Source organism: Lynx canadensis, chromosome B2 (genome assembly GCF_007474595.2).
Source record: "Lynx canadensis isolate LIC74 chromosome B2, mLynCan4.pri.v2, whole genome shotgun sequence".
NCBI lineage: Eukaryota > Metazoa > Chordata > Mammalia > Carnivora > Felidae > Lynx > Lynx canadensis.
Genome location: NC_044307.1, coordinates 11,105,971 through 11,131,473, shown reverse-complemented (window position 1 = coordinate 11,131,473; position 25,503 = coordinate 11,105,971). Strand labels below are relative to the sequence as shown.

Below are 25,503 nucleotides of genomic sequence, written 5' to 3'. Positions count from 1 at the left end.
CAAATTTACAACCCCAAGATCAAGAGTCGTGTGCTCCACTGACTGAGCAGCAGGTACCCCTTTAAAACTTCTAATTTTTAAAATTATATAAGACATGCCGATTGTAAAAAATTCTTGTAATATCTAAGCAAAACAGGTATATTCTTTCACCATCCCATCACACTCTCCTGTATAGCTACTTGACCAGCTTATTTATATGACTTTTTTCTATAAAGTTATACATATTTCTGAGCATATGTATAAGTTATACATATTTCTGTGATTTGTGAACAACTTTTTCTCAAGAGTCATCCAGTATATTTTCGTGCCTTAGCATAACTATCAATTGCCCAAAAACATGTTGATATTACTTGTTTTTACTGGTCTCATTTACTTTTCCGTAAGTAGATACAACTTTTCAACAATGTAGTCAATTCCCCAACTTTTATGTCGTTCTTCAAAAACATCAACCTTCTCAAGGCAATGAATGTTGCATGTTGAACCTGAAACAAGAAAGGGGAATGAGTTTCTAAGTTGATGAAGAATGCGATAGGGAATCTTCTAAAAACACATCAAATGATTTAAAAGAAGTACTGAAGATGTTTCTTTGCCTTTGAATGACAATGGGGAAATGCTAAGAGCAAACTCTGGACTCTGAATCACCATCACTACTTACAACTCCTAAGACCTAAATTAAACATACCATCTCTCTGAAAGAATTCGATGCCTTTAACATAACACGCCGCTTAGCTAAAAAGGCATGTCACAGAGATCTGTCCCTTTTCTAGGATAAAATAGTCTTCAATAAAATGGTTTGACTTTGATTTTATACACTTCCAGACACTAATTTGGGGAGCCTGGGTGGCTCAGTGGGTGAAGTGTCTGACTCTTAATTTTGGCTCAGGTCATGATCACACAGTTGTGAGATGGAGCCCCACATCGGGCTCTGTGCTGACGACCCAGAGCCTGCTTGGGATTCTCTCTTTGCCTGTCGCTCTCTGCCCCTCCCTCTGCTCGCATGCTCTCACAAAATAAATAAATAAATAAATATTTAAAAAATTGCTAGACACTAATAGTTACCAGGTCAAAACAGAGAATTGATTTTATTTAAAATATAAGTAACTTACCAAACAAGTTTTTAATTTCAGCATCTGGAACATAAAACGGTGGGCCTAGGTGAAAGAGAAACATGGTGAAGAATAATTTCCATAGATCTAATTCTAAAGAGAAATTCTCAGGGCCCGCTTCTCAGTCTGCTTCCAGTGACCTAGGTACACTCATTCTATACACAACATAATTTCCCTTACATATTAACACCCAGTGCTCATCACTATGATTGTACTCCTAACTCCCTACCACCAATTAAACCCATTCCCCCACCTACCCCCCCATCCAACAACCCTCAGTTTGTTCTCTATAGTTAAGAGTCTGTTTCCTGGCTTGCCTCTCTCTTTTTTTCCCCCATATGTTCATCTGTTTTGTTTCTTAAATTCATATATAAGTGAAATCATATGGTATTTATCTTTCTCTTACTGACTTATTTCACTTAGCATAATACTCTCTGGCTCCATCCATGTTGATGCAAATGGCAAGATTTCATTCTTTTTCACAGCTGATTAATATTCCATGTGTGTGTGCATATTCCACATCTTCTTTATCCATTCATTAGTCAATGAACATTTGGGCTATTTCTGTAATTTGGCTGTTGTTGATAATGCTGCTATAAACAACACCGTGCACGTATCCCTTCGAATCTGTATTTTTGTATCCTTTGGGTAAATACCTAGTTGTGCAATTGCTGGATGACAGGGCTATTTTTAGTTTTTTAAGGAACCTCCATACTCTTTTCCAGAGTGGCTGCACCACTCTCATCAACAGCGCAAGAGGGTTCCCCTTCCTCTGCATCCTCGCTGACACCGGTTATTTCTTTTTATTAATTTTAGCCATTTCTGACAGGTGTGAGGCGATATCGCATCGTGGTTTTGACTTGTATTTCTCTGATGAAGAGTGATGTTGAGCACCTTTTCATGTGTCTGTTGGCCATCTGGATGTCTTTGGCAAAGTGTCTATTCATGTCTTCTGCCCATTTCTTAATTGGATTTACGTATTTTGGGTGTTAAGTTGTATCAGTTCTTTATTTTGTATACTAACATTTTATCCAGTAGGTCATTTGCAAATATTTTCTCCCATTCCATAAGCCGCCTTTTGGTTTTGTTGATTGTTTCCTTCTCTGTGGTCCAGTTTCATTCTTTTGCATCCTGTCGTCCAGTTTTCGGGAATTGAGAACTTTTAAATCAGAATGAAGCTGATGAACAAATTCCTTAGTGTTTCCTTCATCTTCTGAGTATTGATTTTCCTTGACTCCAACACTCACTCACACTGTACACATCCCTTCCACTTTGCTGCAGGCCATTTACTTTTAAGGAAATTGAGCTGCTGCCCCTTTCTGAGGTGTTGTGAGTCCCACCCTCAGATAGAGCCTGTGGTGTTCTGTGCCCAGAGGCCTGGCCTTAAGCCTCCTATTCAGGAATGGAATTTAAATCAGATTAGTAGCGCTGAGGTCTGTCTGCAATAATTTCTATTTCTATCTGATTGCTCCAGACTTAATTATGGACCCTAGGTCTCATTTTTTATATTATTATTATTATTATTTTACATTTATTTATTTTTGAGAGACAGAGCACAAGTGGGGGAGGGGCAGAGAGAGAATGAGACACAGAATCCGAAGCAGGTTCCAGGCTCTGAGCTGTCAGCACAGAGGCCGATGCGGGGCTCGAGCTCACAAACCATGAGATCATGACCTGAGCCAAAGTCGGATGCTTAACTGACTGAGCCCCCCAGGCGCCCCCCAGGTCTCATTTTTTAAATGAGGTTTTAAGATCTGATTTACTCAAATAGAAAAGAAGACTAGCATATGTAAATATTTATAAAACGTCACACTTAAAACATCACTTTTCTAAGTTTAAAACAAAGATTGTTATTCAAGAATGCAATAAATTATAAAATTTTAGAAATTAAAAAAAAATAGTTGAGAGATTTTTCTGCACACCTCCGGCCCTCCCCCCCCCCCCCCCCAAGTATCCTCATCCTGCCCATCTTCCTGTGAGGATGCGTCTGGGCCCCTAACCCATCCCTACCACGAGGGATGACCCACATATGCTCTACCCAAAGCAGGGCAACCAGTCTCTCTTCCTTCTACTCCAGAGCTCATGAGATTTCTTTTACATTAGGGCCATCCGTTCCTCCTCTCCTCTACAGTCTGAGCTGTGAATGGCAAACAAAATGGAATATGAGCGAGAAAACTTGTGGGAAGTGGAAAAAAACATTTACTGTTTCCATTAGCCCAAAGCAGACTTTTCTTCATGTATAAAAGACAGTATTCTTCCTGTGATCTAAATCAGGAGCATATAATGCTATCCATGTCATAGAATTAAATCAGGAAAAGAGGCAACATCTTTGAAAAAAAGAAAAAACAACAAAAAACGTTACCTGGATGTTTAGTGGGATCATAAGAAAGAACAGCCAAGAGGTAGCGAAACCCTTTCCTCGTTAGGGACAGCATTATGTCTGTATAGCTAAAAAGAACACAGCAGAGTAAGGTGTTACATTTCTCTTGGTTTTTTTTCAAGTTTATTTATTTATTTTGAGAGAGAGAGAGAGAGAATGAATCAGCAGGCGAGAGGCAGAGAGAGAGAGGGAGAGAGAATCCCAAGCAGGCTCTGAACTGTCAGCACAGAGCCCAATGCGGGGCTCGATCCCATGAACCACAAGATCACGACCTGAGCCAAAATCAAGAGTCAGACACTCAACTGACTGAGCCACATTTCTCTACAAAGGCAAAGCCTGCGGGCGGGTGAGAGGCAGGGAGAGAAATCAGGTTCACTTTCACCTACATTACTGAGTTAAATTCTTGTAAGGACTATCTGCAGTCGATTCGCATTCTAAATGTCAGAAACCGGGTCTGCAAATTACGTCACCCACCTAAGCTGGGAAACAGTGAAGCTAGGAATCAAAAGGAGGTCAGCTTCCAGGGCTCACCCGATCAGAAGATGTCACATAGAAGTGAGCAGAGGCTCTTTCTGGCCTGATGGGGTACTCGGAGGCCTGTCGACTTGGAACACATACTACGGAAGCACTGTCAGCACTGGGAGGCAGGGCCTCCCAGACCAGCTGGGTGTCAGTCACCTGAGCACTTGCTGAAAAAAAGGATGCTTGCACTCCATCCTCGGAGCCTGATCCGGTAGGGGTGGGCTAGTGGGGGCCGGGAAAGCTGTAGTTTAACAATATTCCAGGTGACTGGGTCCTCTCCAGGGGCATATATGTAAGACTGTGTACAAGACAAGACAATCCCTTTCCTCTACTGAGTTGGAGAGGGACAAGACTCACAAAGAGGCAAAAATTCAAGGGAGGGTGAAATCAGAGCCCTGCAGGTACAGCACGAATGATAGGTGCTATGGGCACAGTCCTTGCCATACGTGTCCCGCCCGGGGAGCAGGGGATGCCACTACCCAGCCGCGTCTGGTCGGTTCAGAAAGGGGGCCTGACTTGGACGGGCCCCATCGGCAGAGTGACCCCAGTACAGCATGCTGAGTTGGGCCATCACGTGACTGCACTGGGGACCGGAATCGAGACACCCAAAAAGGAGGTGCTGGTTAGCTGTCGTCATTGTACGGAAAGCTGGAGCTTTGGGGGGCTGTACTGGGGTGCTGGTGGTTGTGGGAAGTCAGACACGTGGGAGCAGAAATGGAGGAAGCAGAGGAAGCTGAGGTCAGGTTAGGAGCACAGAGGAGACGGGCACAGGGAGGTAGAGACACTGTGAGGGACAGGCAGGCAGAGACAGACTGTGCAGCTCTGAGAGAGGCCCCCTGACTCTTGGTACAGCGGTTTCTACTGGGCTTGGATATACTGTAATCCCTGTGCACAGTTCTGGGAGTATCTGGGGAGGGGATCAGCATGGGGATTAGGAGCATGCACTTTGCCAGGTGTGTGAGCATGAAGCCCACTTCCTGCACTTAGTGGCTAGGAAAGCTTGACAAGCTCTCAATCTCCCTATGCCTCAGTTTTGTCCTCAGTAAAATGGGGATAAGACTAGTAACTGACTCAGGGTTTTCCGAGTAGTCAGTGAGTTTATACACATGAAATGCTTGGAACATTGCCTGGGGTGTGGTAAGCACCCAGGTTAGCTTCCGTTATTCTCTTTAGTAGACTCCCCCAGTTAGGGCTGGCTTGAGTGGGTTGTATGTCCTTGTAAGAGAAAGCATGGGACCAAAGCAAACTTTTTTCTTTTAAAAATTTTTAAGGTTTTTATTTATTTTTGAGACAGAGAGAGAGAGAGAGAAAGAGAGAGAGAGAGAGAGAGAAAGCGAGCAGGGCAGAGAGAGGGAGACACAGAATCCGAAGCAGGCTCCAGGCTCCTAGCTGTCAGCACAGAGCCTGACATGGGGCTCAAACTCACAAACTGAGATCATGACCTGAGCCCAAGTCGGACACTTAACTGAGCCACCCATGTGCCCCACTAACAGATCTTTACTTAACTTTCTGATTCTTGGTCTTAAGAAGGAAGACTTAACTTGTCATCCCCAAGAAGGGGATCAGTCAGACTGGTTTGGCAGGGTTTCTTAGGACTGACATACTTCATTCCTTTTGGAATGTGGACTTTCTCAGCCACTTTCAAGAAATTCAGAAAAATGAGAGAGAGGTACACCCCGCTGATTCATGTTAGGCAGGAGACCTAGGAGCAGCCAACATCTCAGGACTTGCCTGTATGCGGTCAAAGCAGAAAGATGCCCAGTGTTAATGACAAGAATGAGATAAGGTATTAACATGTTAAGTACCAGGACCAAGATAAAGAAAAAGATCTTTCTATTGGCTTAAAGTAAGTTGTTATTCTGGTAAGAGAGGCCAACATGTTCTCAGGTGTACTTGGAGCTGTGATCTCTCTCTCTCTCTCTCTCTCTCCCACACACACACACACACACACACACACACACACACACACACATGGCTGGGCTCGAGGAAAGACAGCAGGGGAATCAGGGAACCCAAGCTAGGACTGGATTCCCTACTCAAGACTTCTAGATGGGGATCTCACTACTCTTTATTAACCATGAAATAACAGTCCAGAGGCCACTTAGATGGTCTTTATATCTAGCACAGAGGAGGTGATAGTGGCTGGCAGGAAACAGTGTATTTTCTTTGCTCTGCATCTAGTTTGCTTTCATTTGTTTATCTTACAAGTATTTATTAAGCTCTGACTATGTGCTAAATATATACTCTGCCAGCCAGCGGGAAAATAACACAATGTGCATCATCTGTGCCCTCATAGTGAGCTCTGTGACTCCCAGTTCGCTCCCCACTGCCTTATGGATTTTAACCACACAAACCAAAGCCCCGAGAAGGACTAACCTCAGAGAGGATGAACATCCTCAGGGCATAGGAAACACCTACAAAGGCAGATGCTTAGCAGAATCGGGGTCAGTATACATATGTGGTGTATTATAAACAGAGGCTTCATGTGATACTTTAAGTTGATAAAGCACACTGATGTCCCACAAGAAATGCAATGCAAACACTGGAATGTGATGCAGATGTTTGAGAGAAAGAACAGAGCTAGGAATATAAAAACGGTGAGGGCAAATACCATGTATGATTTTTTCCATGTATGATTTTTTCCGTGATTTAGAACACAGTAGGAACTCTGCGCATTTGTTGAATAACTGAATGACAGTAAAAGAACTGATGTGCTCAGTAAAGACCAAGGGTAAGAGATAGGCAGCCACAAGCAAATGCTAACGATGGTCCCTTAGGGAATGACAACTTTTAGGTACATGAGGAAGGGGAAGGTTCCAGAAAAGAGGTGAAGGAGAAGGAGTGGCAAAGAAAGACAGAGGAGAACAGAAATGAGAATTATCACCTAATGGGGCGCCTGGGTGGCTCAATTGGTTCAGGCCATGATTTCGCAGTGCGTGAGTTCAAGCCCTGCATCGGGCTCTGTGCTGACAGCTCAGAGCCTCAAGCCTGCTTCAGATTCTGTGTTTCCCTCTCTCTCTGCCCCTCCCTCAGTCATGCTCTGTCTCTGTAAATAAACATTATCACTGAAGGAAAATATATATTAAGACAAGGTGGCATGGTGGGGGGCTGGCTGGCTCAGTCAGTGGAGCATGTGACTCTTGATCTCGAGATTGTGAGTTTGAACCCCATGATGGGTGTAGAGATTACTTGAAAATAAAATCTTTGCAGTTACGTGGATGGAACTGGAGGGTATTATGCTAAGTGAAATTAGTCAGAGAAAGACAAATATCATATGACCTCACTCATATGAGGACTTTAAGAGACAAAACAGAGGCACATAAGGGAAGGGAAGCAAAAATAATATAAAAACAGGGAGGGGGACAAAACCTCACAGGCTCTTAACTATGGAGAACAAACAGAGGATTACTGGAGGAGGTGTGGGGGGGGGGGTGGGCTAAATGAGTAAGGGGCACTAAGGAATCTACTCCTGAAATCATTGTTGCACAATATGCTAACTAATTTGGATGTAAATTAAAAAAAAATTAATAAAAAAATAAATAATTTAAAAAAAAAGAAAATGTGGCATGGTCTACTTAAAGAAGGTTAGGTTTGGGGCGCCTGGGTGGCTCAGTCGGTTAAGCGTCTGACTTCGGCTCAGGTCATGATCTCGCGGTCTGTGAGTTCGAGCCCCGCGTCGGGCTCTGTGCTGACCACTCAGAGCCTGGAGCCTGTTTCAGATTCTGTGTCTCCCTCTCTCTGACCCTCCCCCGTTCATGCTCTGTCTCTCTCTGTCTCAAAAATAAATAAACGTTAAAAAATTTTTTTTTTAATAAATTATTTTATTTCACTGATGTGCATGCAATCCTAGTCTGCCTCTAGGGGCACCTGGGGGGCTCAGTCGGTTGGGTGTTCGACTCTTGATTTCAGCTAGGGTTGTGATCTCATGGCTCCTGGAACCCAGCCCTGGCACGGGGCTTCCTGTTGACAGAGCCTGCTTGGGATGCTCTCTCTCCTTCTTTCTCTGCCCCTCCTCTCTTTATGCTCTGTCTCTCTCAAAATAAATAAACTTAAAAAAAAAAAAAAAGAGTCTGCCTTTATAGGACTAAATAATTCAACATTTATATGCTATCTCCAAGTAAGCATGTGAATGATATTGGAATTGGAAAGTACATAGGAGAGGCCATTACATAGTGTGCTTTCTCATATTTTATTTTCTAATAAGACGAGGTGTGCTAAGAATGGTCAATAACAAAATCTCTGACATAATAGCAGCTAATATTTAGCAGTTATGGAGAGCAGACAGGCACTTCCCACATATGTCTTTCCTTTTAATCCCTACAAGCACCCTTGCAGATAGAATAACATAGGGATCATGAGTGTGGGCTTTGACCAAACTCCCTCGGTCAGAATTTCAATTCTGTTGTGTTTTAGCTGCCTAACTTTGCCCAAGCAACTTAATCTCTTTGTTTGTTTTTTTAAATTTTTTGTAATGTTTATTTTTTCCATTTTTGAGAGAGAGAGGGAGAGAGAGAGAGAGAGCGAGAGCGAGCAAGCGAGCATGAGTGGGGGAGGGGCAGAGAGAGGGAGACACAAAATCCGAAGCAGGCTCCGGGCTCTGAGCTGTCAGCACAGAGCCTGATGCGGGGTTTGAACCCACAAACTGTGAGATCATGACCTGAGCTGAAGTCGGTTGCTTAACCGACGGAGCCACCCAGGCGCCCCAAGCAAGTTAATCTCTTTGACCATAATCTCATCTGTAAAATGGGAATAATGGTAGCATATACCCCACAGGGTTGTTTGGTAGATTCCAAGTGTTGATAGAACGTTTCCAGCAATGGCTGGCGCAGCAAGTGCCAGATAGCGGCCACCTGGTGATGTCAGTGGAGGCGGACGGGGTGGTGTCAGCAGGTGAGCTGCTGTTGTGCAGAGTAAACTGAAACGTGGTGAAGGTGAATCCTTTGATCAAGGCAACACAGCTCAGAAGGGACGGTGCCACAAGCCTTGTCCCAGGTCTGCATGGCCAAATCCTACCCTTTCACCCAAAGGGGGTTTTGGACGTAGGTCTTCTGATGCTGGACACAGTAAGCTATTTCAAAATAGTAAAAGTCTAATTTTCTGGAGCTCAGAAAAAGTACAGCGTATTAAATTAAGAAGGCCAAAAAGGAAACGCCAACATAATTAAAGAAACCAAATTACTAACCATTTACGATCGCCTGGGTTAACAGCAACTAATGCTCCTCTATCCCAGATCCTGTCGAATTTGCCAATGTTCACTCTGTCAGGAAGAAAAAGAAAGAATACAACAGCTTAAATAAGAAAAATCAAGTCTTGAACAAGATGAACAGCGCCCCCCATGGTGCATGCTGGTATTTCGCCGGCTGTTAAGGATCTCCTGTCTGCTTTTTCAGAGCCTCCAGGGATGTGTTGATGCGGGTATGGGGAGCTCCTTCCAGTCGTAGGGGCCGGTGGCAGGAGCCTCCCCCTTCCACTCTGACCTGGGAGCACGAAGGAGGCCCCGAGAACTATGTGTGACAACAAATATCCGGGACTTTCCGGAGATGGGATGTCACCACCTTTTGCACTTCGAAATTCCTTTCTGTTACAGACCAGGTGTGAAGCGGAGACATTGTCTTGCTCTCCCTTCCTTTTCCCCTACCTGCCTAGGGTTGTAAGACTGTTTTCCATGTTTTGGAAGCTATCCAGGGACAAAGATAATCAAGTGTGCAGACACGTAGGCTGTAGCAAAAAGAACGGCAGAGCACAGATTCAAATCAATGCTACCGCAAGTAAACGGGAGGAATACAAAGACCTTCCCCCACCCAGTGCTGCCTGGCAAGCACTCAAGTTACTAAAGGTGCAGAGGTGCTGGGGCGCCTGGGTGGCTCAGTGGGTTGAGCGTCTGACTTTGGCTCAGGTCATGATCTCACGGTTCACGAGTTCAAGCCCCACATCAGGCTCTGTGCTGACAGCTCGGAGCCTGGAGTGTGTGCTTCAGATTCTGTGTCTCCCTCTCTCTCTGACCCTCCCCTGTTCATGCTCTCCCAAAAGTAAATAAACATTAAAAAAGAAATTTAGAAAAAAAGTGCAGAGGTGGTATTCGGTCCTACCTGGGAAGATCAAAAAGGTTGCAACAGTACAGTGAAATGTTCCCTGAAGAACTCTGTAATGAAAGTCAAGGAAAAAAAAAATCGGTTTAGTTAGGAGATAACTGAATGGTGAAGGAAGACAAGAGGGGCAAAGTAAAAGTGGTAGGGAGAGAATATGTAGTTAAACATGAATGTGGGGAGCCTGGGTGGCTCAGTCAGTTGGATGTCTGTCTGTCTTTGGCTTGGGTCATGATCTCATGGTTCCTGAGTGTAAGCCCTATATCCGGCTCACTGCTGTCAGTATAGAGCCTGCTTCAGATCTGCTGTCCCCTTCTCTCTCTCTGCCCCTCCCCCACTCTCCCTCTCCCCCTTTCCCTCTGTCCCCCCCCCAAAAGTAAATAAACATTAAAAAAAACCATGAAGAATGTGGGGCTCCTGGGTGGCTCCGTGAGTTAAGCATCCAACTCTTGATTTCGGCTCAGGTCATGATCTCAGGGTTTGTGGGATTGAGCCCCTCATTGGGCTCTGCACTTATAGTGCAAAGCCTGCTTGGGACTCTCTCCCCCCCACCCTTCCCCTGCTTGTGCTCAAGCTCTCTCTCTCTCTCAATAAATAAATAAACATTAAAAAAATAAACATGAGGGGCGCCTGGGTGGCTCAGTTGGTTAAGTGACCGACTTCAGCTCAGGTCATGATCTCATAGCTCGTGAGTTCGAGCCCTGTGTTGGGCTCTGTGCCAACAGCTCAGAGCCTGGAACCTGCTTTGGATTCTGGGTCTCCCTCTCTCTCTGCCCCTCCCCCACTCACACTCTGTGTCTCTCTCTGTCTCTCTCTCTCTCAGAAATAAACATTAAAAAATAATAAACATGAAGAATGGAATTGTACTGCAAATAATTTTTTTAATGGTGCTTTTGTTTTTTTTTTAAAGACCTATATGGGTTCTTTTGGATCAACTCTAAGAGAAAAATCAGAGAGAAGTTAACCCTGAAGAATTAGTTAGCTATTATACTTTTCAGAGCTTGTTCAATCTAAACAGTATTTACTTTAGCAGACCCCTGATATTTTGACACTGTTAAAGATAAGTAAACAGGCCAACCAACTACCAGGCAGGCAGATAGAGAAAGGCCAGATTAAAAAAAATTTTTTTTAATGTTTATTTATTTTTGAGGGAGAGAGAGGGAGAGACAGAGTATGAGCAGGGGAGGGGCAGAGAGAGAGAGAGAGGGAGACACAGAATCCAAAGCAGGCTCCGGGCTCTGAGCTGCCAGCACAGAGCCCGACGCGGGGCTCGAACTTGCGGCCTGTGAGATCATGACCTGAGCCGAAGTTGGATGCTTCACCGACTGAGCCACCCAGGTGCCCAGGTCAGGTATTTTTAACATCATTTCATGCAAAGTGCAGTTGTGTGGACTGACCTCTCCTTCCTCGCCCTTCACCCTCACCCCCACCCCCCAGGCTTCTCACATCCCTGGACAGCGGAGTCCATGTCACGTTACTCCCCTCTGGGCCACGCCCCCAGCCCGCTCCCCTGTAATGTTAGCAGAGACATCCAGACACCGTTTCAGAGGCTGCCTCTCATTGGCCTTTCCCCGGGGCTGTCAGGCAGCTCCCTGTCGTGTCTTCTGGGTTCTCACGTTCTCAGGCACACAACCAGAACAGAACAGGCCATCCTGTATTCAGCGTTTATACCCGCGCGGCTCTGCTCCACCAGCCTGTCCTCACTGCGGTCAGAGTCTGTGCCAAATTCACACCCGCTCTCTAGAACCCAGGATAGTTCTGTCCACAAGGTGCTCAGGCAATGAGCTGATGAATGAAAGAGAGCAAAACCAGGGGTCCACAGGCAACTGTCGGATTTTATTCTGAAATGACGCACCAACGGAGGCTTACAAATAGACAAGGGTCTCTAAAGACCAGTCTGGAAGCACCGTGGGGGGGCAACCCAGAGGGGTGGGCGTGTCAGCAGGGAGGACAGCCAGTGAGTCTCAACTTTGGGAAGCTTTGAATAGTACTGATCCCCAGCCCCACCCTTAGAGTTTCGGATTTAACTGAGCTGGGCTGAACCCTCAGATAGGGAATTTTGAAAGATCCACAGACCTTTGCAAATGTGCCCCCGGGGCTGAGAACCATTGCTTGCTCCAAGACTAGTCTCTGAACTGAGTAAACCCTGGGATTCTTAGATGATTTGAGAATGGGGGTGGGGGGCAGGGAGTGGGGAGGAAGCTGTAAAATGAAGTACTATCAAGCCTCCTACTAACCCACAATTAGTCTCAGATATTTAGAAAAGAGTACTTTGTGAGAGACTGAATGTACCAGTGGACAATGGCCAGACCATGTAGGACTAGAGAACTTGGACCCGTGACTTCTGTGGCCGCTAGCCTGGGAAACCAAAGCACAGCTGCGACGATGTGTCATTGGGTTCTAGGGGTGCCTGGGTGGCTCAGTCAGTTAAGTGTCTGACTCTTGATTTTGGCTCAGGTCGTGATCTCAGGGTCGTGGGATGGAGCCCTGTGTCAGGCTCTGTGCTGAAAGCACGGAGCCTGCTCGGGATTCTGTGTGTCTCTTTTTCTCCCTCAGCCCTTCCTTGCTTACATGCTTTCTCTCTCTCTCTAAAAAAGTAAAACAGGGGTGCCTGGGTGCCTCAGTTGCTTAAGCGTCCGACTTCAGCTCAGGTCATGATCTTATGGTCCGTGGGTTCAAGCCCCACATCGGGCTCTGTACTGACAACTCAGAGCCTGGAGCCTGCTTCAGATTCTGTGTCTTCCTCTCTCTCTGCCCCTCCCCACTTGCACTCTGTCTCTCTCTCTCTCAAGAATAAACATTAAAAAATTGAAAAAAAAAAACAAAAAACAAAAAACAGCCTCACTCATTCCCATTTGGGTGGTCTTTTATTCCCACATTATTATCCCAAGCAGACGAAGCTGTCTACCTGGCTCACTGTGGTCAGAGGACGAAGACCACTCCCAAATCCGTCATTTCCTGCCCAAACGTCTCCCGGAGACATAGAGCCATTTGCCAGCTACACCTTCACCATCACACAGGCCTCTTAAACTCACTTTTTTAAAAAAAGTAATCTGTAACAACCCGGAGATTAAGAGTCGAACGTTCTACCAACTGAGCCAGGCAGGGGCCCCAAACTCATCATCCCGAGAGGAAAACTCATTTGCTCTGCCCTTTGAGCTTGTTTCTCGTTTATTCTCTGCCATCCATTCCAGTCATCTGGGCTGAAAGGGCAAACTCAGCTCCCCCCCCGATTCCCACTCAGTTAATCTTAAATCCTGCCAGTGTAACATCCTAAACACTGCTTTGAGCCGCCTCTTCCTCTATATGCCCTGTGGCTTTCCCGGTGCCAGCCTTCAGGAGCTCTTCCCTGGCCCTCCGCACGCGGCCTCCCAGCTGGTCTCTCTGCCGGGAGGCCGCTTCCCTGACGCCAAAAGGGTGGTTCGTCTCAAAAGAAAATCTGGCCGCATCAGGCTCCAACTTAAAACCCTTCCTGCACAGGATGAAGGACCAGCGTCACGGGGCATCTGAGAATGTGTACTAGACTGCCTGACCGTCACCACGCTTCAGCGAGCCCTGCGAGGCTGGGTTAGGGGACTCTCCTGTCTATTCCCTTTATACCCTGTGTCGTTACACTTAGCTCTGTGTGTGACAAACAGCTTCCTCTGTGTTTCTCTTCTCAGCTAACAGATTCTTTAGGGCAGGGACTATGTTTTGATCTCTTCAATGTCCTTTGCAGGGAGTGGCACAAGAAATTCTCAGGAATGCCTGTTTATAAATAAAACTAACAAACCCAAATCAAAATCATGATTATAGATGGGCTTTGACATCAGCTATTAAAAAAAATTTTTTTGTGTGTGTGTTTGTTTTCTTGAAAGAGAGAAACAGAGCACAAGCGGGGAGGGGCAGAGAGAGAGGGAGACACAGAATCCAAAGCAGGCTCCAGGCTCTGAGCTGTCAGCACAGAGCCTGATGTGGGGCTCAAACTCACAAACTGTGAGGTCACGACCTGAGCCAAAGTTGGTCACTTAACCAACTGAGCCACCCAGGCACCCCAACATCAGCTCTTTAATACATTTGTGCACATCTAGCTATCACCTTTCAAGCCCTAGTTCTTTAAAAGCTATAGTGTCCTGGTGAATCTGATAAAGTGGGGTCACATGACATCTGTACAGTAACTTAACTTTCTCTAAGAGAAACCTTTTCCTGGGGGTGGGGCGGTATGGAAATACTTATTTACCAAAAACAAAATATACCTTGAATACTTTGGCTCCAGGAATTTCCATGATGGGCTCTTCCAAGTAAGAAAGATTCTGCTCTGTAAAAAATTCCCGAATCCCAAGCTCGCTGATTTCCACACCCACTACACAGTGTCCTCGGTCCGCAAACCTGCATGAAATCATGTTATTCACACTTAAAATTTTTATTTCGGATACATTACTAAATAAAAGAGCATACGCCAATAAACATTCAGTTCCCTTAATTTTAAGGGATTAGCACAAACTCAGGTTCACAGGGTTTCACAGAACTTGTAGGGAAGTGCATCTATGTATTCTCAAGCTTAGTGGTACCTGGAATTCTGAAAAATTGATTTACGTGACCTTAGGAAAAAATTAAAAATTTGAAAACCTATACCTTAAAACATGGGTCTGTTACAAATGGATCTGATTAGAAGAGTTTCTTATTTAAAAGCATTCTGTGGATTAGAAATGCTTTTTAATTTCTCTAAATTAGCCCTGTCCATTAAAACTTTCTGTGATGACAGAGGGGTCTGTACCTGTATTGTCCAAACCACTGGCCACTAAGCACATTGGCTACTGGGCATTGGAGATGTGGCTAGTGTGATTTAAATTCAAATCGTCACACGTGGCTAAGAGCCATGGTACTGGGCACAGGGCTCTATGACGTTAGCGTCCATTTCTATAATCTTACAACTTCCATTTACTTACCATCAACACTATCCAGAAACGTATCGAATTGCCATATACAAATAACTAGTGTTTTCCTTCTAAGTTGTGTAATTACAGAATTCACAGCTGTGGGATCTTGACTCCGGGGGAAACAGCCCTAGTAGCACAAATATCTAGGCACAGTACTGATTCATGTCAAATTAAACTGACTGCATACAGTCAGTTCTGCTATAATGCAACATAGGCATCCCTAAAAATCACTGTGCAATGCAAAATTATGCAATAAAAATCGAAAGGGTTATGGGGAAAGTGGGGGTTGGGGCACAAATAAAAAAACTTTGTCACAGTGGAACATTATTCAGCCATTTGGCACGGAGCCTGCTTGGGATTCTCTCTCTGCCCTTCCCCTGCTCATGCTGTCTCTGCCTCTCTTAAAAATAAATAAATAAACTTAAAAAAAAAAATGAAATCTTGCCATTTGTGACTACATGAATGGACCTTAAGGGCATTGTGTTAAATGAATTAAGTTTAACAGAGAAAAACAAATACAGTATGGCCTCACTTATATGTAGAATCTAAAAAAAAAGAAAGAAAAAAAGGCTCATAGATTCAGGGAACAGACAGGTGGTTGCCAGAGGCAGGGGCAGAGTGTAGTCGAAATGAGTGAAAGGGTCAAAATTCCCAGTTAGAAAATAAGTAAGCCATGGGGATGTAATGCACAGCATGTTATACAGTATTATAGTTAATGCCATACTGAATATTTGAAAGTTGCTGAAAGAGTGGATCTTAAAAGTCCTCATCACAAGAAAAAAAAATTCTCCCACTATGTATGGTGAGGGATGTTAACTACACTTATTGTGGAGATCATTTTGCAATATATACGAATATCAAATCATTATACACCTAAAACTAATGCCATGTTATATGTCAATCAGACCTTAATTTTTTTTTTTTTTTTTTGGAAAGCGGTTACACATTTGCCATAACTTAACTCTGTGACTCTGGATTTTCTCAAAAATATACAGTGAAAATTTAGAAACAAACTGCATAAATAATACATAAGAAAAAAAACAATTCTCGTCAGTGCCATTATTAAAAAGAAGACAAACAGAGGGTGCCTGGCCGTCTCAGTCAGTAGAGCATGTGACTCTTGACCGTGGGGTTGTGAGTTTGAGCCCCACGTTGGGTGTAGAGATTTCCTAAAAAATAAATAACATCTTACCAAAAAAGAGAAAAAAAGAAGAAAGACGGGAACCTGATAGAAACGGTGGCACAGTTTTACGCCTGTTATATGGTTACAAAATATATAAATACTAGCGTGTGGCAATGTGACATTGAGAAAGACCTGAAGCTTACTCTTAGAAGTGAATGTTGGAAGGGAGGCAACTTGTAAGTTATTGTGCACTGATAGAATGGGGGTGACTGGAAAGTTCTAACAACAGCTGTGGATAGGAGTGGCTCACAGCACACAGGTGAACTGAGGTGTCGGGGAACTGTGTGGGGTGTGTGCATGGGTGTGTTTTGTCCCTTCACACACAGCTGCCTGTAGTTTTCTGCTCTTCCTTCATGTTTCTTGTAGATGAAATTGCACGTAAGTGAAGGTGAAATTCACGTCACGCTCAAATCGTCCCGATTTATCAGTGGAGTTAGAGTGAAAACAGCATTTTTAAAACGAGGTATAGCAGAATGGATTGTACCTATCGTCCACACAAGACTACCACTTTCAATGAGGTCAGAGCGTGAACTGTTTTACAGCCCTAAAATAAACATATGAATAACTGGTCTTTCATATTTCCTCCTAAATTCATAAGTTAATATACAGGGAATATTTTATTTTGTTATTTATTTATATATTAAACAATTGGAAAAAAAAGTTTTTTATTTCCTCCTAAATTCATAAGTTAACATACAGGGAATATTTTATTTTATTATTTATTTATATATTAAACAATTGAAAAAAAAAAGTTTTTTTACTTTTATTAAGTAGGTTCCATGACTAATGTGGGCTTGGACTCACCACCCTGAGATCAAGAGGTGCATGCTCTACTAACTGAGCCAGAGAATTCCCAGGTGTCTCCAGGGAATTTTTTTTTTTTTTTAATTCTTCCTACAAAGTTATCCAAACTGGCTGTGAAGATTTTTATTTATATTTGACATATGGAAAACAAAATATAGCCTATTATAGACTGGCATAGGCTGGATTATATTGGAATATACCATCCTTAAAAAAACCTAAGAAAATGTCTTAAACATTTTATTTTAACACTTTTGGGCCTCGCCTCATAGTTATCTATTCACATCTGGTATCTGTACAGACCCTAATACACAAATTAGATACATAAATGAAAAATCTTCTAATATAATAACTTACAATTCTAACAGCTTAGTTGTGGTATTTTTTTTTTTAATGTTTATTTATTTATTTTGGGGGGTGTGTGTGCTAACATGAGTGGGGGGAGGGGCAGAGAGAGAAGAGGATGGAATCCCAAGCAGGCTCCGCGCGGTCAGTGCAGAACCCCACATGGGGCTTGAACTCACAGACCGTGAGATCATGACCTGAGCCAAGATCAAGAGTCAGATGCTTAACTGACTGAGCCACCCAGGCGCCCCAGTTCTGGTATTTTTGTTACACATGACTTTGGATCCAAATATCTGACAATCACATTTAATTGTCTATTTACTCATTCCATTTCCTAATCTTGTCTCAAAACCTCTGCTAGTGCTAGATGGTTAGTACTTAACCACAGGGCAATAAGACCGTCTGTTTCTAGAGTTAATGCTTTTCTTGTAAGGAGTTTCCAAAGCAACTCTTCTGGTTTAGTGACTTGGTTAGGGATATGTCTAGTAATACAGTTTAAATATTCTCAATGTCATGGCCACACTAGAATCGTAAGCCATGTCAGCCATGTCACAGGTGCTCAGCTACTACAAGTTGAGCCTGTGGGTGTGCTGGCTGCAAGAACGCCACATCTGTACTTGAAAATCAGCTCCAAATGTATTCATGTTTTGTGGGTCAGCCACCTACATTTTTATAGGAAATGGAGCATCTTCAAGTCGCTAAATTTTTCATTTACTAATCTTTTTAATACTTTAAAATTTTCTTTCCTGCCTAATGATCAAAATTCTCAACATTCAAGGTTATAAATTAAAAAAAATTTTTTTTAAATGTTTATTTATTTTTGAGAGAGAGAGAGAGCAGAGTGTAAGCAGGGGAGGGGCAGAGAGAGAGGGAGACATAGAATCCGAAGTAGGCTCCAGACTCTGAGCTGTCAGCGCAGAACCCGACCTGGGGCTCGAACCCACAAACCGTGAGACCGTGACCCGAGCTGAAGTCAGACACTCAACCGACTTAGCCACCCAGGCACCCCTCAAGGTAATAAATTAGTGGTACTTCTTAGCAGGTCTGTGCATGATTACCGCAACTGAGTCATATATAGAAGACGATTGCCAGGTTTGTGATTTTAGGATAATCTACAGTAATAGTGGCTTGCTAATTAAAGTGAATTCTCTCCACAGAGAATTACTTACAAGAAATACTTTCCTCATCAACAGTTTTGTAACAATGATTCTTGAAAACAATTGCCTATGTGCTTGTAGTGGGAGGGGAGAGCTGAGTTGAACCGTGGGCTACATGTTTTATTGCCCAAGAGTTGTAATTTGTTTTGAATTTTTCTGACCACCTCTAATCAAACTATCTAAAATTAACTCATCCAAATTCCTAAACCACCTACAAAAATGAAACTGCACAAAGATGTCGCAGACCTAAGAGTAAAGCCTAGCTGCCTGCATGCCTTGAGACCCCACCACTGGTTCCAAATTATAATTATATTTATAGGATTATAAATAAATGATAATTTTTCTTAGAAACCCAATAAAGAAAGGCCACACCTCTGTTTCTGCTGTGTCTTACTGAGAATATTATCTCTACGAACCCAGCAGTAATAATCTACCAAAAATAAAGGATCCCTGTATATTTCCTGAGAGTGGAGCTTTTAAACCTGTATCTTTTAAAATATTCACCTAAAGTATTTGTCATCAAGTCAAGAAAGTGTGTTAATGCTCATCTGCTCTTACCATTTCATCTCAACTGCTTTTCCACAAAGAGGAAAAAATACTCTCAGAACATTCTCGCCTTTAAGGAAAGTATCCAAATGTTTCTTTAATAATCTGGGGAGAAAAAAAAAGATTTGTTTTCTTTAGCCTAATGCACAGAGGAAAGGATTACAATCACATGATGCTAAGTACTTTTCATGCACTTTCTCACTTAATATCCCCTACAACTTTACAAAATAGGTAACATTCATTATTACACTCTCCAGTTTACATAAGAAGAAAAAGAAGGTTAAATAACTTGCTTAGTCAACAGATAGTAAGTCATCTGACATCTGACTTAACCCTGGAACTTTCCTCATTTGTAATTAAAAGTTATTTTTCTTGGTTGATAGGTTTTAAAAATTCTTTATTAATTCCCCAATGTATGCATGTGTGTGTGTGTGTGTGTGTGAGTGAGAGAGTGAGAGAGAGAGAGAGAGAGAGAGAGAGAGAGAGAGATGGGGAGCCGCTGGACCCACTGAATTTTCAACATTCATTTTATGAGAAGCTATCTAAATGTGTACTCACATCTTAGACTCTGGAAAGTTTAATTCTGTAGTTAATTCCCTCTGTAGAGATGTGGCTCTTCTAAGGCCACCCACATGACAAAGATAACCCATATAATGGCTCTGGGAAGATGCCCCAACTACCACTCAGTGGGCAAATACAGTGATAGTGATGATGATGATGATGTCGTCATCCCTTGGGAAGTAAGAGTAGCTGCCTAGAACAAGTCTGACCACTTTACTTAGCACTGGCCCATGATACATTGCTACTGCTTCAAAGCTTACCACTACTAACACACCACTACTAACACATTGCTCAGCATCCTATTTCATGTATTAATTTTTCTCAGCTTCTTTTCCTACATACAGGAAGAAAAAGTATTATATAGATAACACTTTACATTTGAACACACGCTATTGGAAAGCAAAGTCAGAACATCGCCACCTTTCAGTATAAAGAGATACACGCATTAATGTGGGCATCTGCCATATATATAAATGTGTATGACCAACATGCGGATGCTACAGGGGCTTAAAAAAAGACATATTTCATAAATCTCAGATGCCTTCAATTGTAAGACACCATTATCTATACCCCCTGGGAAGAGCTAACATTGCTGATAAACCTAAGACATGCCAGAGATGCGCTGTATTTCAGAGACGATAAAAGGTGAAAAACTAAAAACGTACACTTTATAATCAGTCACATATTGTGTACCTATATTATTATTTCTATTTCCAAAGTCAGTTTCTGATGGAGCATTTCTCTGTTATATATACCAAACATTTCTTACTGATGTCCTTGTTCTTGATGAAATCCAATTTTGCCGTCCACCCACTTTTCTCGCCATTCTTCCAGAGTTAGTACTCGGTTTTTCTGTACCTCGGTATCGGGGTACTCTTTAACATCAATTAAAGTGCTTGTATCATCCATAGTTTCATGCACACCTTTGCCTTACAAACAGATGCCTTAAATACCTGCAAGGAAAATATTCACAATGTTGTCATTTAAGGGCATCGCAATTCTATCGATAAATGAAATAAAAACCCATTATCCTTATTCTCTGTCTCTCTCTCTCTGCCCCTCCCCTACTCACAAGCACATGGCAGTGTTCTCTCTCTCAAACTTAAAAAAAGAAAACCTATTATCGTTAGCAATATAGCTTTTAAAAATATTTCAACATCCAAGGAAAAGCCATCCAAAAGATTACTTCTCAGTGAGCCTAATTGTAGAAGCATACCTCATATTGCTTATTAGGAAGGATCTTTAAATAAACTGACTTACATCTTTAAAAAAATGCTTATTTATTTTTGAGAGAGAGAGAGAGAGAGCATGCATGCAACCACACGCATGCAGGGGAGGGACAGAGGTAGAGAGAGAGAGAATCCCAAGTAGGCTCTGCACTGTCAGCACAGAGCCAGATGCAGGGCTCAAACCCACGAAACATGAGATCATGACCTAAACCCAAACTGGGAGCTGGATGCTTAATCGACTAAGCTACCCAGATGCCCCAATAGACATGGCCTATTTTTGATCAAACATTTGGAGTACACATTATTATGACCAGTTAAATACTATTCACAGCTGAACCACATAGTATTCTAGGATTACTTTTCTGTACAACTTTTTATTTTCTAGTTAATAGCTGTCTTACTTTTTCATTTATATAAAATCCCTATGTACCTGTTACTAGTTCAACTCTAAGCTCTACCAATTGTCCCAATCTCCTATCAGTACACTCTCAATCTCTTATCAGATATTCTACCAATAGCATCATCTTGGAGGGGACTCTCTGGGAGCCTTCTGGCCTGGATGTTCCCTGTTCCCACTGCATAGCTAGCATTCTGGGATCACTCTTGTTCATCACCCTGAAGATCTCCTTCTCTTTTAATGATTCCCTTTCTTTTACTCTTTTTTTGGTTATTCACCCAAAAGGGTGAAGCACAACTTTCAACAGCTTTCTAAGAAAGGGTGCACAGGAGAAAAGGTTTTTGTGATTCTGCATGTACGACATGTCTTCATACTATTCCAGATCCTTGATGTATAGTTTTGCTGGGTATAGAATTCTTGGTTAGAAATCTTTTCCTCTCACAATTTTGAAAAAAGTAGTTCCATTGTCTTCTAGCTTCCAGGGGTATTGCTTAAGTTCAAAGACATTCTGATCCTGATATTTTCCAGAAGGTCAATGTTTTGCTCTCTCTCAAGGCTCTTCTTTGACCCTAGTTTTTCCCATTTCATAATTCTGTGCCTTCTTTTGAATCTGCTTTCAACAATTTGGCTGAGTTTTTTAATCTGGAAATGTCATATCCCTCAATGCTGGAAACATTCTTGAATTATTCAGATAATAATTTATGTCCCTCTTTTGTTTCTCTTTCTCTTTCTCAGACCTCTTTTATTTGGCCGTAGAGCCTCCTGACCTAGTATTGTAAATTTCTAGCATTTTTGTTCCCATTTTCCAGCTGTTCATCTTTTTGCTCTATTTTCTGAGAGACTGCCTTAATTTTTATCCTTCTACCTTTCTATTTAGTTTTTAAACAAAATTTTTTATTTGGTTTTTCTTTCCTGCTATCAAGTCTTTAAGTTTCAAGAGCTCATTTTTTGTTTCTGATGTTCTTTTTATATTAGTTATTTCATATATAGAATAGATGTAGTATTTTCTCTTATTTATCTGCATAGTCTGCTGCTTATGAGTCACTTTTTCTGTTTTTTTGTCTTCTGTCTTTCCAACTAGTGACTTTCCTTAAATGCCTAGCAATTCTTTTTATCTGCTCATATTTAAGAGCAGTACCAAAAAGCTGATTAGATGTTTAAGTATGTGGGTGGGTTCACTGACTGTAAGCTGCACCTTAAGGATGATGTGAGTGGATTTCATTTGGAAACCTAGATGTCACTATCTTTGTCTTCTTTTGACTGGGCAGACTTTCCATAGATGGATCTCTCAGTCCCTGTGATAAGGATCAAGTTCTTGGAAGCCATGGTTCTATACTCACATAAGAAAAGGACAGAAGTGAGAGGGCCCCAGCATTCAGTTTGCTTGTGTTCAATTAATCTCCATTCTCAATATGGCACTCAAATCCCCAACTGTGTATTTGTATCTCCCTAGTCCAGAGACTCCTTACCTTCTGCAGGGAATAAACTCCCCAAGTCTGCTGGTGTGGCAAGAGACAGACACCTTGTTGCAGGGAGTTGGTAAAGGGATCTGGGGATTTAGCCTTTTCTGAGCCAGAATTTCAAGTAATGCTCCTAGTTTCAACCACACCCTTCCATGTCCCAGAGGAACCTGGTGCTGCTAATTCCTGAGCATTTGGGGGATTCTATAATTCGAATGGGGTTGCTTATTGGCTTTCCCCAACACTGGTTTATAGCTTAGCTTTCTTGAGGGGTGCGTGGCTGGCTCAGCTGGTAGAACATGTGACTCTTGATCTTAGGGTCATGAGATCAAGGGTCATGAGTTCAAGCCCCATGTTGGGCATGGAGCTTACTTTAAAAAAAAAAAAAAAGAATTTAGCTTTCCTCAGTCTGCAGAATCCTTTACCACTTGTCCATCTGCAGTTTTATGGTTTTTTGTCTCACCTGTCCTCCCTACCCTATTGCTGTTTTGGTGGGGTTTTAGGAAGGCGCAAAATTAGATATGTGGGTTTGATATCCCATCTCTATTCCATAAGTTGGTGTTTTCAAATAATTTTTCTTGCAGTTTCTTTTTTGCATGGGAAAAGGCACACAATGGAACTGGGGGGAACAAAAGACACTTAAATATAACTGCAAGTCCCTCTGAACATATGAGAAAAATGCCTGTCCTTTCAATGTGAACGTTGTTATACTAAGGACAATAATTCTAACATTCTAACATAATTATTTGAATCATTAGTGAAACTATTTTAGTTTGGAGTATACTCACATGCTACTATTGGTGGGTTTAATTTAATGATTTATCAATGAGAATAGTAAACATTACATAAGAGCAGGTGTTTCTGGAAAAATTCCCTTTACTGCAAAGTTTGGTTCTAGTGTGCTTAGGATTTAAGGAGAAGGCACCTCCCTTGCAACTGGGAACATAAATTCACTTCTCAGCCAACATTTGTTAACAAATGCTTTTGCAAGGTCCTGCTGATGTCAGGAGGTGACTTTCAGTTTTCTGAGAGGTCGGGGGAAGTATCTGATTACATTGGGTACAGAAAAGCAAAAAAGAGGAGCAGTGTTGCCATCTACATTTTCAGCAAGAAACTCTGGAACCTCAGCTTGAGCTCTCATAAAGCAGTTCTCTATTTAAAACAAAAAGGAAACAGAATTTTATCATAAAACCAGGGCAATCTGGAATTGTACACTTCTATTCCTTTCACACAAACTTGAAACAAAAGTTAACATCATGTATATAACTTAACCACCTCTTAGCTGTTCTAAGAGCATCTCAGTGGATACTTGCCCACGTGCTTTTTTAGAGAAATAAAACGTTTCTTTTTATAACAAGATAAAAGTGTGAATTATAGGGTTGCCTGGGTGACTCAGTCAGTTAAGCATCCAGAGTCTTGATTTTGGGTCAGGTCTTGATCTCTCTGTCGTGAGAGCCCCTGGGGGGGGGGGGGCGGTCTGTGTGCTGGGTGTGGAGCCTGCTTAAGATTCTCTCCCTCTACCCCTCCACCACGTGCCCAGGTACGCTCTCTCAAAAAATTTAAAAAAAAAAAATTTTTTTTTTAACGTTTATTTATTTTTGAGACAGAGACAAGAGCATGAACCGGGGAGGGTCAGAGAGAGAGGGAGACCCAGAATCTGAAACAGGCTCCAGGCTCCGAGTGGTCAGCACAACGCCCGACGCGGGGCTCGAACTCATGGACCGCAAGATCATGACCTGAGCCGAAGTCGGCTGTTCAACCAACTGAGCCACCCAGGCGCCCCTCAAAAATTTTTTTTAAGAAAAGTGCAAATTATAACAGTCAGGAAAGGCAAAATTCACAATTACTCCTACCCATACACAGAAACAGATGTGCTAGTTTGGCCCCCAAGTCCTCCGTGGGTGGACTCTCAAGTCTGGTTTCCTCTCTAACCTCTTCAAAAAAAAATGTTTCTACTTTCGATTTATTTTTATTTATCATTTTTACAGAGAGAGCTCGCATATGAGCAGGGGAGAGGGGGCAGAGGCGGAGAGAATCTTAAGCAGGCTCCAGGCTCCTGAGCCGGATGCCAGGTTTCATCTCACAACCCTGGGATCATGAACTGAGCGCTAATCAAAAGTGGGCCACTCAACCCACTGAACCACACGGGCGCCCCCTAGATTTATTTTTAAATGTTGCTAAGTTGAAGAATAACTTCTCTAAGGTGCAAAATTTCAAGAGTATGGCTCTTAAAACATGCATACAACTGTGTAACAGCCTTGGAGCAAGACAAAATCTTTACGGCACCCCAGTTCCCACCCCCCTACCCCTACCCTCACCCCCAGAGCATCACTGACCATTAAACGAGTATTTCTCTTTTCTTAAAAACTACTAATAGAGGACGATGCTTTAGGGGCACTTTAAATCCTGGACTCAGAAAGGTCATTCACGGCGCGACCTCGTTATTCCCAGATCCCACTCTGCTTCCTGATCCCGTTTCATGGCGTACATTGCTGGGCTGCCCACGGTCGTCAGGATGCCCCATTCCGGAATCCGACCACAGGCTCGCACCCAGCAAGGCTAGCCATTTCTCCCGCACCCTCTCCGCGCGCAACAGAGCCTACCTCGCGCGCAGCTCGCAGCCGGGACCCCGCGGCTGGCTCCCGCGCCGCCTCGTGCCCGAAGGGCCCGGACTCCGCGCCCCGCCCCCGGGCCCGCCCCCTCCCCGGAGTCCAGACCCCGCCCCCCGCCCCAGGCGCCCCGGCTTGCGCAGCGGCGGAAATGGCCAGGGCGGGGCCAGCGCCGCGGCAAAGGCGAAGGCGGGGACCCTAC

At 43.1% G+C, this 25,503-nt stretch overlaps 1 protein-coding gene across 1 annotated transcript; it reads right to left on the bottom strand.

Moving 5' to 3' along the window:
• Positions 1-340: 340 nt before the first annotated feature.
• On the bottom strand, positions 341-25,363 carry TPMT (thiopurine S-methyltransferase). Its single transcript, XM_030314774.1, has 9 exons — positions 25,296-25,363; positions 20,376-20,559; positions 19,058-19,150; positions 14,330-14,462; positions 10,098-10,150; positions 9,191-9,265; positions 3,469-3,554; positions 1,107-1,151; positions 341-482 (listed from the first exon to the last, which is right to left on the bottom strand). The coding sequence occupies exons 2-9, from the start codon at positions 20,513-20,515 to the stop codon at positions 370-372; spliced, it is 738 nt and encodes a 245-aa protein (XP_030170634.1). The 5' UTR covers positions 20,516-20,559; positions 25,296-25,363; the 3' UTR covers positions 341-369.
• Positions 25,364-25,503: the final 140 nt, after the last annotated feature.